The 12,687-nt window shown below is 32.5% G+C and overlaps 1 protein-coding gene across 7 annotated transcripts in view; it reads right to left on the bottom strand.

The window, feature by feature from the left end:
* LOC145245897 (attractin-like protein 1) overlaps positions 1 to 12,687 on the bottom strand; it is a 320,643-nt gene that overhangs the window by 148,917 nt on the left and 159,039 nt on the right. For all 7 annotated transcript variants that reach the window (XM_080107633.1, XM_080107632.1, XM_080107630.1 and 4 more), the window contains 5 exons: positions 12,231 to 12,302; positions 9,746 to 9,811; positions 7,715 to 7,808; positions 4,014 to 4,069; positions 2,053 to 2,147 (listed from right to left, as the gene is read on the bottom strand). In XM_080107633.1, coding sequence (XP_079963759.1) covers positions 2,053 to 2,147; positions 4,014 to 4,069; positions 7,715 to 7,808; positions 9,746 to 9,811; positions 12,231 to 12,302 — 383 coding nt within the window. The remainder of the gene's footprint in view (positions 1 to 2,052; positions 2,148 to 4,013; positions 4,070 to 7,714; positions 7,809 to 9,745; positions 9,812 to 12,230; positions 12,303 to 12,687) is intronic.

Raw genomic sequence — 12,687 nt, forward strand, 5'->3', positions numbered from 1 at the left:
ATGTGTAGGTTGAGAGAAGCTAACCAGGTTGCGTCCAAGAAGTGAAAGACAGTGGCGATGGATCAGAGATGTACATTTAGATGGCTAAAGCTATGTAGATTGTCCAAAAGTTTTGTTACTTTGGCAATACTATTATAGCATAGGAAGGAGCAGGTGCTAGTGTGATCACAAAAGTTAGAAGTGGATTGAACAAGTTCTTGAGTAACTTCTACCATTGCTACGATTGGGCATGTATATGCAGTGTGATGTATGAAAGCGAAACTTGGTTAGCGAAGGTTGAAGACATGCGTTATATGGAGAGGAACAACATCCAAGATATGATGGATAGGAGTCTTGGAGGCAGGTTTACATCTCATAGTCAGAGTAAGGTTAAATCTAAACAGTATAGAAAGAAGTATGCTATAGAGTAGACTTTGGTAGCATGGTCATGTTCAAAGAATGGATGACAGTTCTCGAGTTAGAGTAACAGTCGAGAGTTAGTTGTCAGGGGTAAGCTAAGGAAAACAGAAAAAGTAATAAGGATGAGTTTCAGAAAAAGTTGAAATAGATTTAATTTGGAAGTTTATTTCTAGGAGCTGTCCAACATGCCAGCATGTAAAATTAACATTAAACCAATGATGACGACATTTCCAGATACACCAAAATTCATTGGAACGCATTGAGAAAAAAATGTGACTAAACACAAAAGAATGAACGTGTTAGAGAAAGAACAAATAAGGATCGATCATTGTCCAGAATCAAAGAAAATCCAGAAGTGTAAAACTCCAAAGTAAAAGAGAAAATAACCAATATTACACATAGTAATAGGAATGACTGTTCAATTAAGCACAGATAATAAAACTAAGATACATGAAGTGTCTCAGTATAAAAACAACTCTTCTAACTGCACATAACTCAAGATAAGAAAATCGAGTTTCTTAAAAGCTAAAATGATAATTAAAATCAATGTTCATTCAGTATCTCTTGTTACAAAATTAAAATTTTACAAGATGTTCCAAGTGTGAAACTTGGTGCTGAGAATATATTTTCAGCCATCAAATTGAGTTGTCAATTACCCTGACACTTCTGCAATGTTAATGTTACAGATCTACTGCTGTATGATGGCAACCTCACGTTTTGCAATTGTTTATAGATTGTGATACAAGATAAAGATTAAATTTGCTGAATGTGGTGACTATTCTGAAATGAAGCCTGCTAATAAGAGGACCTGCAAATGATGATTCAACCACTCCATAGTGATATCAGCAGAGTAGAATATTTCAGTCTTGTTGAAGCCATTGCTTCCCCCTCTCACTGCATGCCACAATAAAAAACAAGTGCCCCCGGAATTGGTTAAGCATCATATTGTAATGCTATTTATTGATAATCACCATATACAGTGATACCTTACACAACTTGTTGAGAAAAAAAAAAGAAAAAGTAGGCTTCCTCTATTAGACCAGGAAACTGCTCACATTTGTCAGCATCTTATTATATCACTATAAACCCACCATTCAACTGTACTGCTGTTTCTAACCTAATATGCATCACTCTACCAAGCTTGTCCTGCAGTTGCATCCCTGTGCTTGTTTTATAAGTACTTTGTGGATGGCGCTTCAATGAATTTTCTGTACTTGTACCTTCCACTGAAGGAAAATATCCCCAATCCACCTAACTAGTAGCAAAATTCCACCTCTTCACTGTAGAGGTTTCAAGATGCTGAAGGACTTTCTTCTATTAATAATTTCCTCAAACTGCTTGCCTTTGGAATTCCCGCCTGTAACCCTGATCATACAAACATGCAGAAATATAAGCGAACAAAAAATTGCTTCTCAACTTCCTACCCAGGAAGTCTCCTACTACTATAAATCTGGAATCCATCACAGTAGCTCCTTATGCTTCCACACCAATATCTGGTGTGGGAGGGGTCAACAAAAGTCATAAAAATTGGGTGGCCACAAGACTTAATTTCTTCAATGAATTAAAACACAAACTTTGTGAAGCAATAAGGAGCTGGCAGAGAAAAGGGGTGAAAAATGGAAGTGCATAGACAAAGTAAAAATGATGACTTACAGCTGAAGGTCGGTTCATGAAATTGATTTGTGTGTAGTACTGGTCATCTGCTTTGGACAAATTGAACGTGAATTGATAATCTGTCAATAATTTATCTGGAAAAAATATACAACCAATTTTGATTATGCTCAGGTTTTTTTTTGTTCAAATATTTTATTCTTAATAAAAATAAAGATTTTCAAAGTTAAATTAATATTTTTTGCTCATTAAATTAATTAAATCAAATTACTAAATTCAATTTTTTTGTTATGGTAAGGTTTTCATTTCAACTTAAATTAGATATAAATAACTTGAAAAAAAAAAATCAATCTTTTAATACACAAGTCACTAACCATTTTAAAGCTAGAAATCACTTTCTATTTGATAGAAATTTGGAACTATCAAATTTTAAAAGATCATAATTTTTTTTTTAAATTAAAAGGCTTGACATAGTTACAAGGAAGCCCAGGTGCATTATAGTGAATTTAATTTCATAATTTGATTTTTGCTTTGTTTTTGTTTTTTTCCAAATAGGATTTATGCTTTTAATGACATTGCACTTTCATTTCAATAAAAATAAAACTATGCAAGTCAAAGGTTAGAAACAGACACACTGAAAGTTGTTTATTTCATACAGAGATTAGTTTTAACTTTAGTAATGACTGAATCAAAATACATTATATTATTCCATCAATTATTTATTGTTATACTAGATCTAACATGAGAAAAATTTAGTGCTGGTGCATTTGAGTGGTACTAAATTACTGACTTCAAAAAATTTAGGTTAAATTATATTGTAGATAGTGTAAACTAAAAAAAATTAGTCACCTTGTCTGAAATGACCAGGTGCTTTTATGAATAGATTCCACAAATAGAAAACAAAATTGAAATAAAAATAAGTACTTTTTTAAAATGACAATATAAATCTTTAAATGCAATTTTGTATATTAAAATCAACCCTTTTACAATGAATTTAAAAACAAGTTTAATTTGGATTGTTTTGTGTAGAAACAACTATAACATTGCTCTTTGAAGGTTTTCCAGGCAGAAAAGAAACCTATCTTTTCATGAAAGTAATAGTGTGCTATTTGATGAATTTAAAAGATACATCATGGTTTATTATTTGTTTAAAGAAAAAATTGTTTTGTAATAAATTTATGAAACTCACTTCCTTATTTGTATTTTATAATTCAATTGTTTACTGTTCTTTTTTAAATCTATTGATAAAACACTTTATAATTTCAGATGACTTCAATTTTCCAAAACTAGAAATGGTACTGCTAAGATATACCAGCACCAAAAATTCTTAGACTTTAAAATCTTTGCAGAATAGTTTTTAAAATTATCAATATTTCATTAATCACTCTTCCATTTAGCACTGTACAGGAAAAAAATTTTATGTAAAGATTTTTCAAAGTTTTGATTCAAGTAAACTCAGACATCTTCAAGTTCATCTTTTCGAATTTGAGACTCTTTATGACAAACTCTTAGACCTATATGAAATTTTAGAACCCTTGTATTCAGATATAAATTGTTTTCATTCCAGCTATGACAGAAGTGTTAATTATATTATTCTGTAATAAGGATTGAACCTTCAACCTCCAGAAGGCTCACTGAAAACTGATTGTTATCAACACCAGATTTTCTGCAGGTTGAATATTCAATCCTTACTACAGTACTACTAGAAATAAAAAAAAAAAAAAAAAAAAAATGAACATGTCTACCTAATCATGCTGGAATACTAACCTACCCCAATTGATTAAATAAAAAAATTAAAAAACTATTCAAAATTCTATATTGGTTCCTAATTTCGACACATTCCAAAAAGATTAAGATGTACCTGAACAAGGTCAGAGATTGCACTGTTGTAAAAATAATCACCAAGATGAGAATAGTAATTTAAATAGAAAGTATCAATCCTTATCTCAAAAATTCAAAAACAAGCAAAAATAAATTTAGTATAAAAAGTAAATTTCACTCACAATAACATGTCCCGCCATCATTTGGATTGCCAACATATTTCTCACTGGTATCACACCTGCAAGAGAAAAGCATATTTCCAATAAGCAGTCATGTAAGAGAATAAAGAATTGCTCCACAGAAAAATAACAGATCGATCACTATTTATGATTAAGTGTTTCAACTATTTTTTTTTTTTTTTTTTTAAACTCCTTGTGGTATAGCACACAAAAACAAATCCTTACTGATCAGAAGTGATGTTTGTATTAGCAATCTACCTAAGAACACATGAAATGATAACACTTTGTTTAAATCTACTTTTAAGTACATATGATTCTGATCTGCAACAGCTTGAATATAATGGCTATGCTATTATCAGGCAAATGGGCTTCATCAGAAACTTGGTATTAGTGGATTTAAGGATACCTTACAAACTATGTCACAGGTAATTTAGTCATGTACCACCTTTGGTAAAATTTTATTCAATAGTTTTTTTTTTGTTTTTTTTATAACCAAAAAGTGTTTAGTTATCAGTTGAACTAGAATTTTCATTCTAATGACAAAGGTGCTCCATTCCAAATTTGGGTCAATTTTGCCAAATAGTTTTAAAACTGCAATTTAAAGTGTAGTTGATACATAGGAAAGAGTCTCTATTGCCGCTTACCCCCCCCCCCAAAGATGGTATTTGATGACAACACTAAAAGGTAGCAGACTTCTAATGCATCCAAAACCAAGCTTCTATCTTTACATCATCAACGCTCTGATCCCCATCTGGCATCAATTGAAATGGATGGCTCTCGTCTTGGGGAGGCTCCATGTTTTAACAAGCTTCTGAGTTTGACCTTTACTCCTGATCTGAAATGGAACACGTACATCAAATCTGTTGCCAGGGACGCTGGGAAAATGGTGGGATCCTTCCACCGCTCCAGAAGATACCTCCCTACTGATGCAATTCTCTATCTGTATAAAAGCCAAGTACGTCCAAGGATGGAGTACTGCTGCCACATCTGGGCAGGAGCTGCTAAAAACAGTCTATCCTGCATTGACAGAGTACAAAATAGACTTCGTGGCTTAGTGGGGGATGCCCTTTTCTCTTTCCTGCAACCTCTCTCCCACAGAAGAAACGTTGCGAGCCTGTCTGTTTTATCGTTATTTCCATGGCAAGTGCTCGTCTGAGCTCCAATCTCTCGTCCTCCCTCGCCAATCTTTCAGAGAAACACCCGTCTGGCTGAAACTACTGTCAATAACTTTCCCCACTCTTTATCTGTTCCTAAATCCAAACGTAGATTTCATGAGCAGAGCTTTCTCAGAAGTGCACGATTCTGGAACTCTTCTGTTTGCCTGTTTCCCACCTGACTACAACTTGGATGTCTTCAAATCCAACATAAACAAATTCCTGACAAACCGCTCCCTTAAGTAAGACACTCTCAAATCTCCAATACAAATGATTACTACAATACTATCTCATTGATTACTGTACACGCAATAACCCTTATCCCTGAGTGGCCTCCGGGCCTTGATAAGTGGTGACCCCCATGTAAAAAAAAAGACTGAGACATGCCGAGTGCAAGTGGTGGATGTAAACTGTATAACCATAAGGCCATAAGAGAAAAGGCAACAAGGCTAAATTATGAGAGCTGTTGTCCAATAACATCTCAGACTGTCCGTTTCTGCATCCAGGATAAGTTGTATAGTAGCTATGTTATGAGCTTTTATATATATATATATATATATATATATATATAATCTATCTCATTTCAAACAAGGCATGAAGCCATTTAATTAAGAAGCTAACAAGAACTAAAGATGGTTATTGCAAAGACAGAAGACCTTAGTCTTGAAAAGACCAGCACTAAAAGGAAGAAAACAGTCAACAGAAAGAGTTCCGCATTTCTAGTTTCAAATAGGAAGCTGTATTAAGATGTGTAAACCCAGTGAATTGATGGAGATCACTATAGCAACGAGTCAAATCAGCTTGAACAAAAACAGAATAAACCAGACAATTCTGAAGAACACAATATTTATAGAAAAGACAGAGACTAGTAACAGCACATGTATTAGAGCTTATGGCCAATAAAATTGCAGAGACATTTTTGTACCTTATAGAGTATCTTCAAATGGGACAGAAATTCAGATCAAATATGTCAATACTCCATATATGGTGCGATAGATTTGTAGATTTATCTCTACAAATCTATCGCAACAAACTCGTGAGAAAGTGTTTCGAATGATATAGACAACCAACTTTACAAGAAGCAGAAAGAGCAATGGATCTAATATATGAACTCCAAGAAAGATTTGATGATAAAGACCAAGAAGCTTCAGTCAATTTTTCCTCAGGAGCTGAGCCATCCATGAGAATCTTGGGAAGAAAAGAGACGTCTACAATTGAAAGTCAAGCTGAATCTTAGGATTAAATGAAACAAGCCATTATGTACCCCAATCTATAAGGGAGTCAAAGTCGACTTCTAGATTATCTGCACATTTCAACTGACCCGAGAGAGACGGTGTTATATGCCTTGTATGCGGATAATATGGACCTGCCCCGAACAACTTGATGGCGTCAAGTTGGTGCATGAGTGTCAAAGGTTAAGGCTGACAAACTCAACATGGTTTCAACCTGACAGGCAAGTGCAGTTTAGAGTTCAAAGTTCATAGAACAAAGACATACTTTTCACAAATATTTTCAAATATTGTACATGAACATTTTTAACTTTATGCGTGCATGATCACACACACAATGTTCTCACTTCTATGATTAAATAAAACATCATATATGTATATACATAACTATTTTTACGCTTTCATTTTTAATGTTATCCCTTTAAATGTACTCTTTAAACTTGCTCTTTATTGATAGTTTATTACAATAAACTCACCTGCTAATGGCAACCTCTGGCCTTCAATGTAACAGTATGAAATATTGAACATGCAATCTACAGATTGGTAACAATATCTGTTACAGACCAATGATGTCAAGAACCTCACCACCAATACCATAACTTACGCAGCAAATCAGAATACCACTGTTGAACACTTGAAATGTTGAGTGCAATAGCTGTACCCTCTCCTGAATTACCCATAAACTGATACATCCGATCAGTTACAATAGTTAAAAGATCAGCAGTTAAATGAAAACACAAAAGCCATACTGAACATCAGAGGCCTGAATTTTCCAGAAAATCAACAAGCTTGTCATTGTGATATATACCAGTGAATGCTTGGCCTTCATTTAGTCCTTTCGATGCTGACTACAGTACAATGACAGATTCAGAATTAGATGGATTTGTAAAGAAAATTTGATCAAACCCAACATGTTAGGTTGAACGATTTGTTGAAAACTCCATTTGATTAGCAAAAAGATATCACCTTAAGAATGAATTTTATTGCTATGGTCATGTAGAACATTCAACCCTTGAATAAACTATTGCAGAAGCATAGCTGTCTTGGATTACAATCAAGGAAAATTTGGAAACAAGTGATCAACAGAATGGAAGCAAGAGATTGAACAGAATGGAATTTGGAAATAGTTTATCTGCTAAACCACAAGGATGGGAGCGTGAGCATGCAAAATATGAAAAAAAAAACGTCTGACTCTTGGGTGGCACAATGAAAAGAGATGACCAAACAATTATATTGGTTCTTGTTTTAATCTTTACACAGTAGAATCATTCAATACTATTAACAAAATGGAAGGTTTCTGAATCAGGAATGAGATAAATACCATTCACATCTGTTGCCAATAACACCCCGTGTCCCACAATGACACTTTCCGTTGGTTTCATCACACACCTTGGCCAGGTTGTTACACTCACAAGCTAAAAAAATACAAGAAAAATGACATTTTTCGAAAAAAAAAAAAAAAAAAAAAAAAAACAAAAAAAAAAAAAAACATTCAGGTTTGACAGTTTTGTCTACGCATAATTTTATAACCATATTTTCCTCAAAATGAGGAAGTAATTTAGCTAGAATGGGAAGTCAGAGTAGCAGGAGCTGTCGTAGCAAATAATGTAGCAGCAATATGAGCTTTCGTAGATTGATTAACCAACATGGCCAACTAATGCTGACATCACATAATTTAAAATTGTGAAATACAATCATCGGTATAAAAGGAGTTTTAGTTTTTGGAGAAAAAAAAACAAAACATTCGTGTCTTTTTCAGACAATTTTTTACTGAAATCTTGCATTTAAGAATTTGAAACAGAAAAAACAAACAAAAAGGAAGTTGTGACTACATGCTTTTATTAAATGAGTTCATATGAGATTAGTTCATTTGTATAATTTAAGTTAAAATTTGTGGAGAAATATTTTTTTAATTTTTGTAAGAATAACATTTATTTTAAAAAGGTGTAGTTATAACTTTTAACTTCAAAAATAAAACAGACTTGTCTTTTTCAGACAAGTGATTGTTAGAATTAGTTTAGTGGTTTACTATGTTGTGAGGTGTGTGCTCATTTGTGCATTTCACAATATGAAATAAAGTATATGAAATAAATAATTAAAACAAATACTATTAAATGAATGGATCTCTTTTGAAAGATTCAGGTTATAATTTGTCCGAAAATGAAAAAAAAAAACTAAATGAATCACTTTCAAAAGATTTTGGTAAAAATTGTCTGAAAGTATTATTTTATTAATTTCTGCTTAAAAAACTTTAACGCATTTCGTTCCTATATTCACAATTTTCAATTACCACGTAACGTTAGCATCAGTTGGGCATGTTAGCTAGTCAACCTATGAAAGGCCATATAGCCAATGTAGTTTAAAGATTTTAAAAAGCTAAGTCATGGTTATATCTAATATCAAGTTATCTTGCATGATTTTTAAAGTCAGACTTAAATAGGAATCTGAAATATTTATACTAGATTTGAACTAGCCCATTTCGTTTGTTTCTTCCTCCCACTGTTGTTGGCACAAATATTTTATCTTGTATCAGTTTTTTTAATATAATCATTTCAAAAGCGAAAACTTAGTGGAAAAATTTTTACCTTACTCACTGAATATTCTTGTACATTCAACTTATTTTGATTTCTACAAAAGTATTTTTCTTTTCTTTCCAAGCAACACGGGATAGGTAGAGATAGTTTTACATATATTCTAGTGAAGCAGTAATTTAAAACTAAAGTTTTGAGCAATTGACCACATAATCTTTAACTTTACTGTTTCCGGGTCTTTTTAAATCATTTAAAATGTCTAATAAAAATTTGCTTTGTTATAAATATAAAAAAAAGAAGGCATTACATACTCTCTCCATAGAGCTTCGCCACATAACAGAACACCACTTAGAACAAGGAGTGGGGGGGGGTATCATTCATTAACAGGTTTAACAGCTAGAAAAGGTTAGAAACTATATTCAAATTAAGAACAAACAAAACGAGGATGTTGCAAGAAAAAAAACAAAAGGATTTGCAGACCTGCTCGATTCTTATCACATTTTACCATTGCTGTGGCGCTATACATACACACACACACACACACACACACACACACACACATCTATATATATATATATATATACACACACACACACAAAACTGATGGGAGATCCTTCCATTATCAATCTAAGTCAACTTACCGTTTTATCCATATGCAAAAGTTGGCCGAAATACATCAAGAAGTTGAGTATGGCAGACACTAGCTTCATTTTACTTATGTTATTTATATGCAGTAAGCCCCTTATTTAGAGATTTTGAAGAATTCATAATGATTTGCTCATTAATAATTTGAAGAGAGATAAAATAAAATCTTTACTCACTTTTACAAGTCCCACCATTGTGGGGAGATCCAAAATAACCCTCTCGGCAACTATCACAATTGTCACCTTGTAAAAAAGTAAGAAAAGTAACAGTTTAAACATAGGATAGGGATTAAAAATATTTGTTTAAACTTTCAAGATTCGTAAAACTGGTTTTAATATAGTCATCATATGGTGACGTTTATAAGCATTTTTTTTACAGATGTCATTTGGCTTGAATTAACTCAAAGCAATTATTTTAGAAAAAATATTAATCTAAAAGTTATTTGCTAAACATACAAATGCATTGCAATCAAAATATCCAAAATGATTGGGAGATTTTTTTTTTTTTTTTTTTTTTAAATCTCTACTATAAATTAATATATTTCCTATTGTGGTAATTTAAAATATATGTAATAAAAATTACAAATTAAGCACAAGGCCAAAATATTGAGTGATTATCAATAATTAATATCATTTTGTCCAACTATTGTTTAAACTTTAATCTCGACTCAGTCATCACAATATCATATATCAGCTAAGCCTACTTAAAGTATCCTAAATACATTTTAATTTCATATGCAAAAATAAATACAAGATGGAGAGCAGGACAAATATCAGATTTAAAAAAAAGAAAACTAAAATATGACAAGGGGCAGTTAGTAAAGCCCTATTAAAAAATTAGAATTATTTTATATAGTCTTACCATTTTACTCACAAAAGCTTATGTGCGTGCTCTTCTATCACATTTTCAAAAATGAAAAATGGAAAAGAGATCACTATAACTTTGAAAGTTCAGTATAGCATTACCAAATAGAGTAACACTTCTACAGGGAAAGTAAATGTAACTTATTTAGAAGTAATTTTTATTTGCGTGCAAGCAACTATAAGTCACTCCGTCGGTTGGTCTGTCCATAACACTTTTTCACACACACACACACACAGTAAATATATTCTTTTTTGCAAAAACGCTGGGGTTTTCATTAGTTAGTTTAGAGTCCAGAGTGAATGAGGTATTGTGGTAAAAGTTGCCAGTCAAGAGTAAAGTCGCCAAAGATTGCATTTTCACTTTAGTAACAAAGACCCTGCAACACTCCCCCTCCCACTTCTTGTATGGCCTTGTGCCTAAATTTGTTTACAAATGTTAATTTTTTTGCTTTTATTTTTTGAATTTTTCATTTAATTGTAAAATTTTTTCATTACGAAAATAAACTATATAAACAAGATCAAAGTGTAGTATCTGTTCCGGCAGATACTGCAAGCAAAGACCATATATGGGGGCAGCCTCACATAAGACCTTGGTCAATGTAGGGGCAACCTTTCATACCAATTGTCACTATCCAGCTCCCCTACTCCCTGGGGAGTTGGTTCCCATTTCCCCCTTCACTCCTCACATTAAAAAATCGGCCTTGTGCTTAATTTGCTCGGTGGGGGAGCAAATAAATACCCTTTTCTTGGCCTTTTGGCCAAGATCAAAATGTAGTATCTGACTTACTACATTCTGTACTTATGTTTGTAACTGTGATATAAAGTGGGGGATCACTTTTCTGTTTTAATTTAATATAAAATGATCACCCACTTTACAACCAGTCAGTTTCAAAGCCATTCAAGTCATTCTCCAAATCATTCAAGTTATTTTTGAAGGATTCCAGTTATTTTTTAAGCATTCAAGTCATTCTCAAGGTCATTCAATTCATCCTTAAGTTCATTAAAGTCATTCTAAGTCATTTACTTTTTATTTATTTAAGTCATTTCAGTCCATTTTTCGGTCATTTTAGTGTATTAAGAATTTCATGTCAATCCTACATTCACGCATTCATTCATTACACGAGAGCACGCGACTAATGGCTATCGGCCTTGTTTACATAGGTGCTAGTACAAATGTTTTTGTGTAGGTGGTTCTCACCCAGAGTTGAGAACATGATATAAACAAGAAATCACAAATAGATTATAGGGGTGACCTTTCAGGAAAGGAGCATAGTTTTATGAGAATGGAAGATGTAAAACTTAGGTGGGAAGGACATATGGCATAGGTTTGAGAATAGTTATTGCTCCCTCTGGTAAATTTTTGTGTGAAAGTTCAAAGTGATGAGAGATGCAAGATCATCTGATAACTCATTACAATAATTAAACCGCACGCTTGAAACTTGTTCACTTTCTTCTTGCTCCTCTCAGACTTGCAGTCTAGACTATCAACATAAACAAAATGTTGAGACCATTCCTCTTCCAAAATGTATTATTTAATTAAATAATTATAATTAGATTATTTTGTTGCAACTACAAATTGTCTATAGTCTAGCAAGATCACTGCAACACATACATAATGGGATATTGGCAAAGAAAGTATCAACTTAAATTATAAAGTGGATTTAAACTTAATCTTTTAAATATATTAAAAGCAAACGTTTACTATGTAACAGTGTTTAAAAAATTTGATTCATCTTATAAAAGATATTTTAATTGTAATTCCATTTTTTTATACTGAAGAACACATTTAAAAACTTACCTTTGGTGTTGTTCTGGCATTCTGTGCAAATATTAGATTCATTACACGTACTGTGACCATTACACTGACACACTAAGGAGAAAAGAAATACAAACATCAATTTTCATCTATCGAGTAGGGTAAATTTAATATTTGTGGAAAACCTGTTTTATTCCTGGCAAAACTCCTGGAACATTCATTTTCAACAGTGAATTAATCAGATGAAAACAAAAAATTTCATATTTGAACATTAACGCTTCACAAGGTATACAGACAAGATTAAATTATTTAACTTGTGGAAACCATAGAAATTCCAGTTGTATTTTTCAGCTGTGAAATATTGCTTATATATTTAATATTTCCATTCCAGCCGGAGTAAATGCAGATCCTATGCTATTATTGGACCACTTCTACATTTTAAATATTTTGTAGAAAAGATTTGTTTTTAACTAGCCTGAGTACCCGGTATTGCACGGCA

This window comes from Euprymna scolopes, chromosome 23 (genome assembly GCF_053919585.1).
Source record: "Euprymna scolopes isolate OS-2025 chromosome 23, ASM5391958v1, whole genome shotgun sequence".
NCBI classification, from domain to species: domain Eukaryota; kingdom Metazoa; phylum Mollusca; class Cephalopoda; order Sepiida; family Sepiolidae; genus Euprymna; species Euprymna scolopes.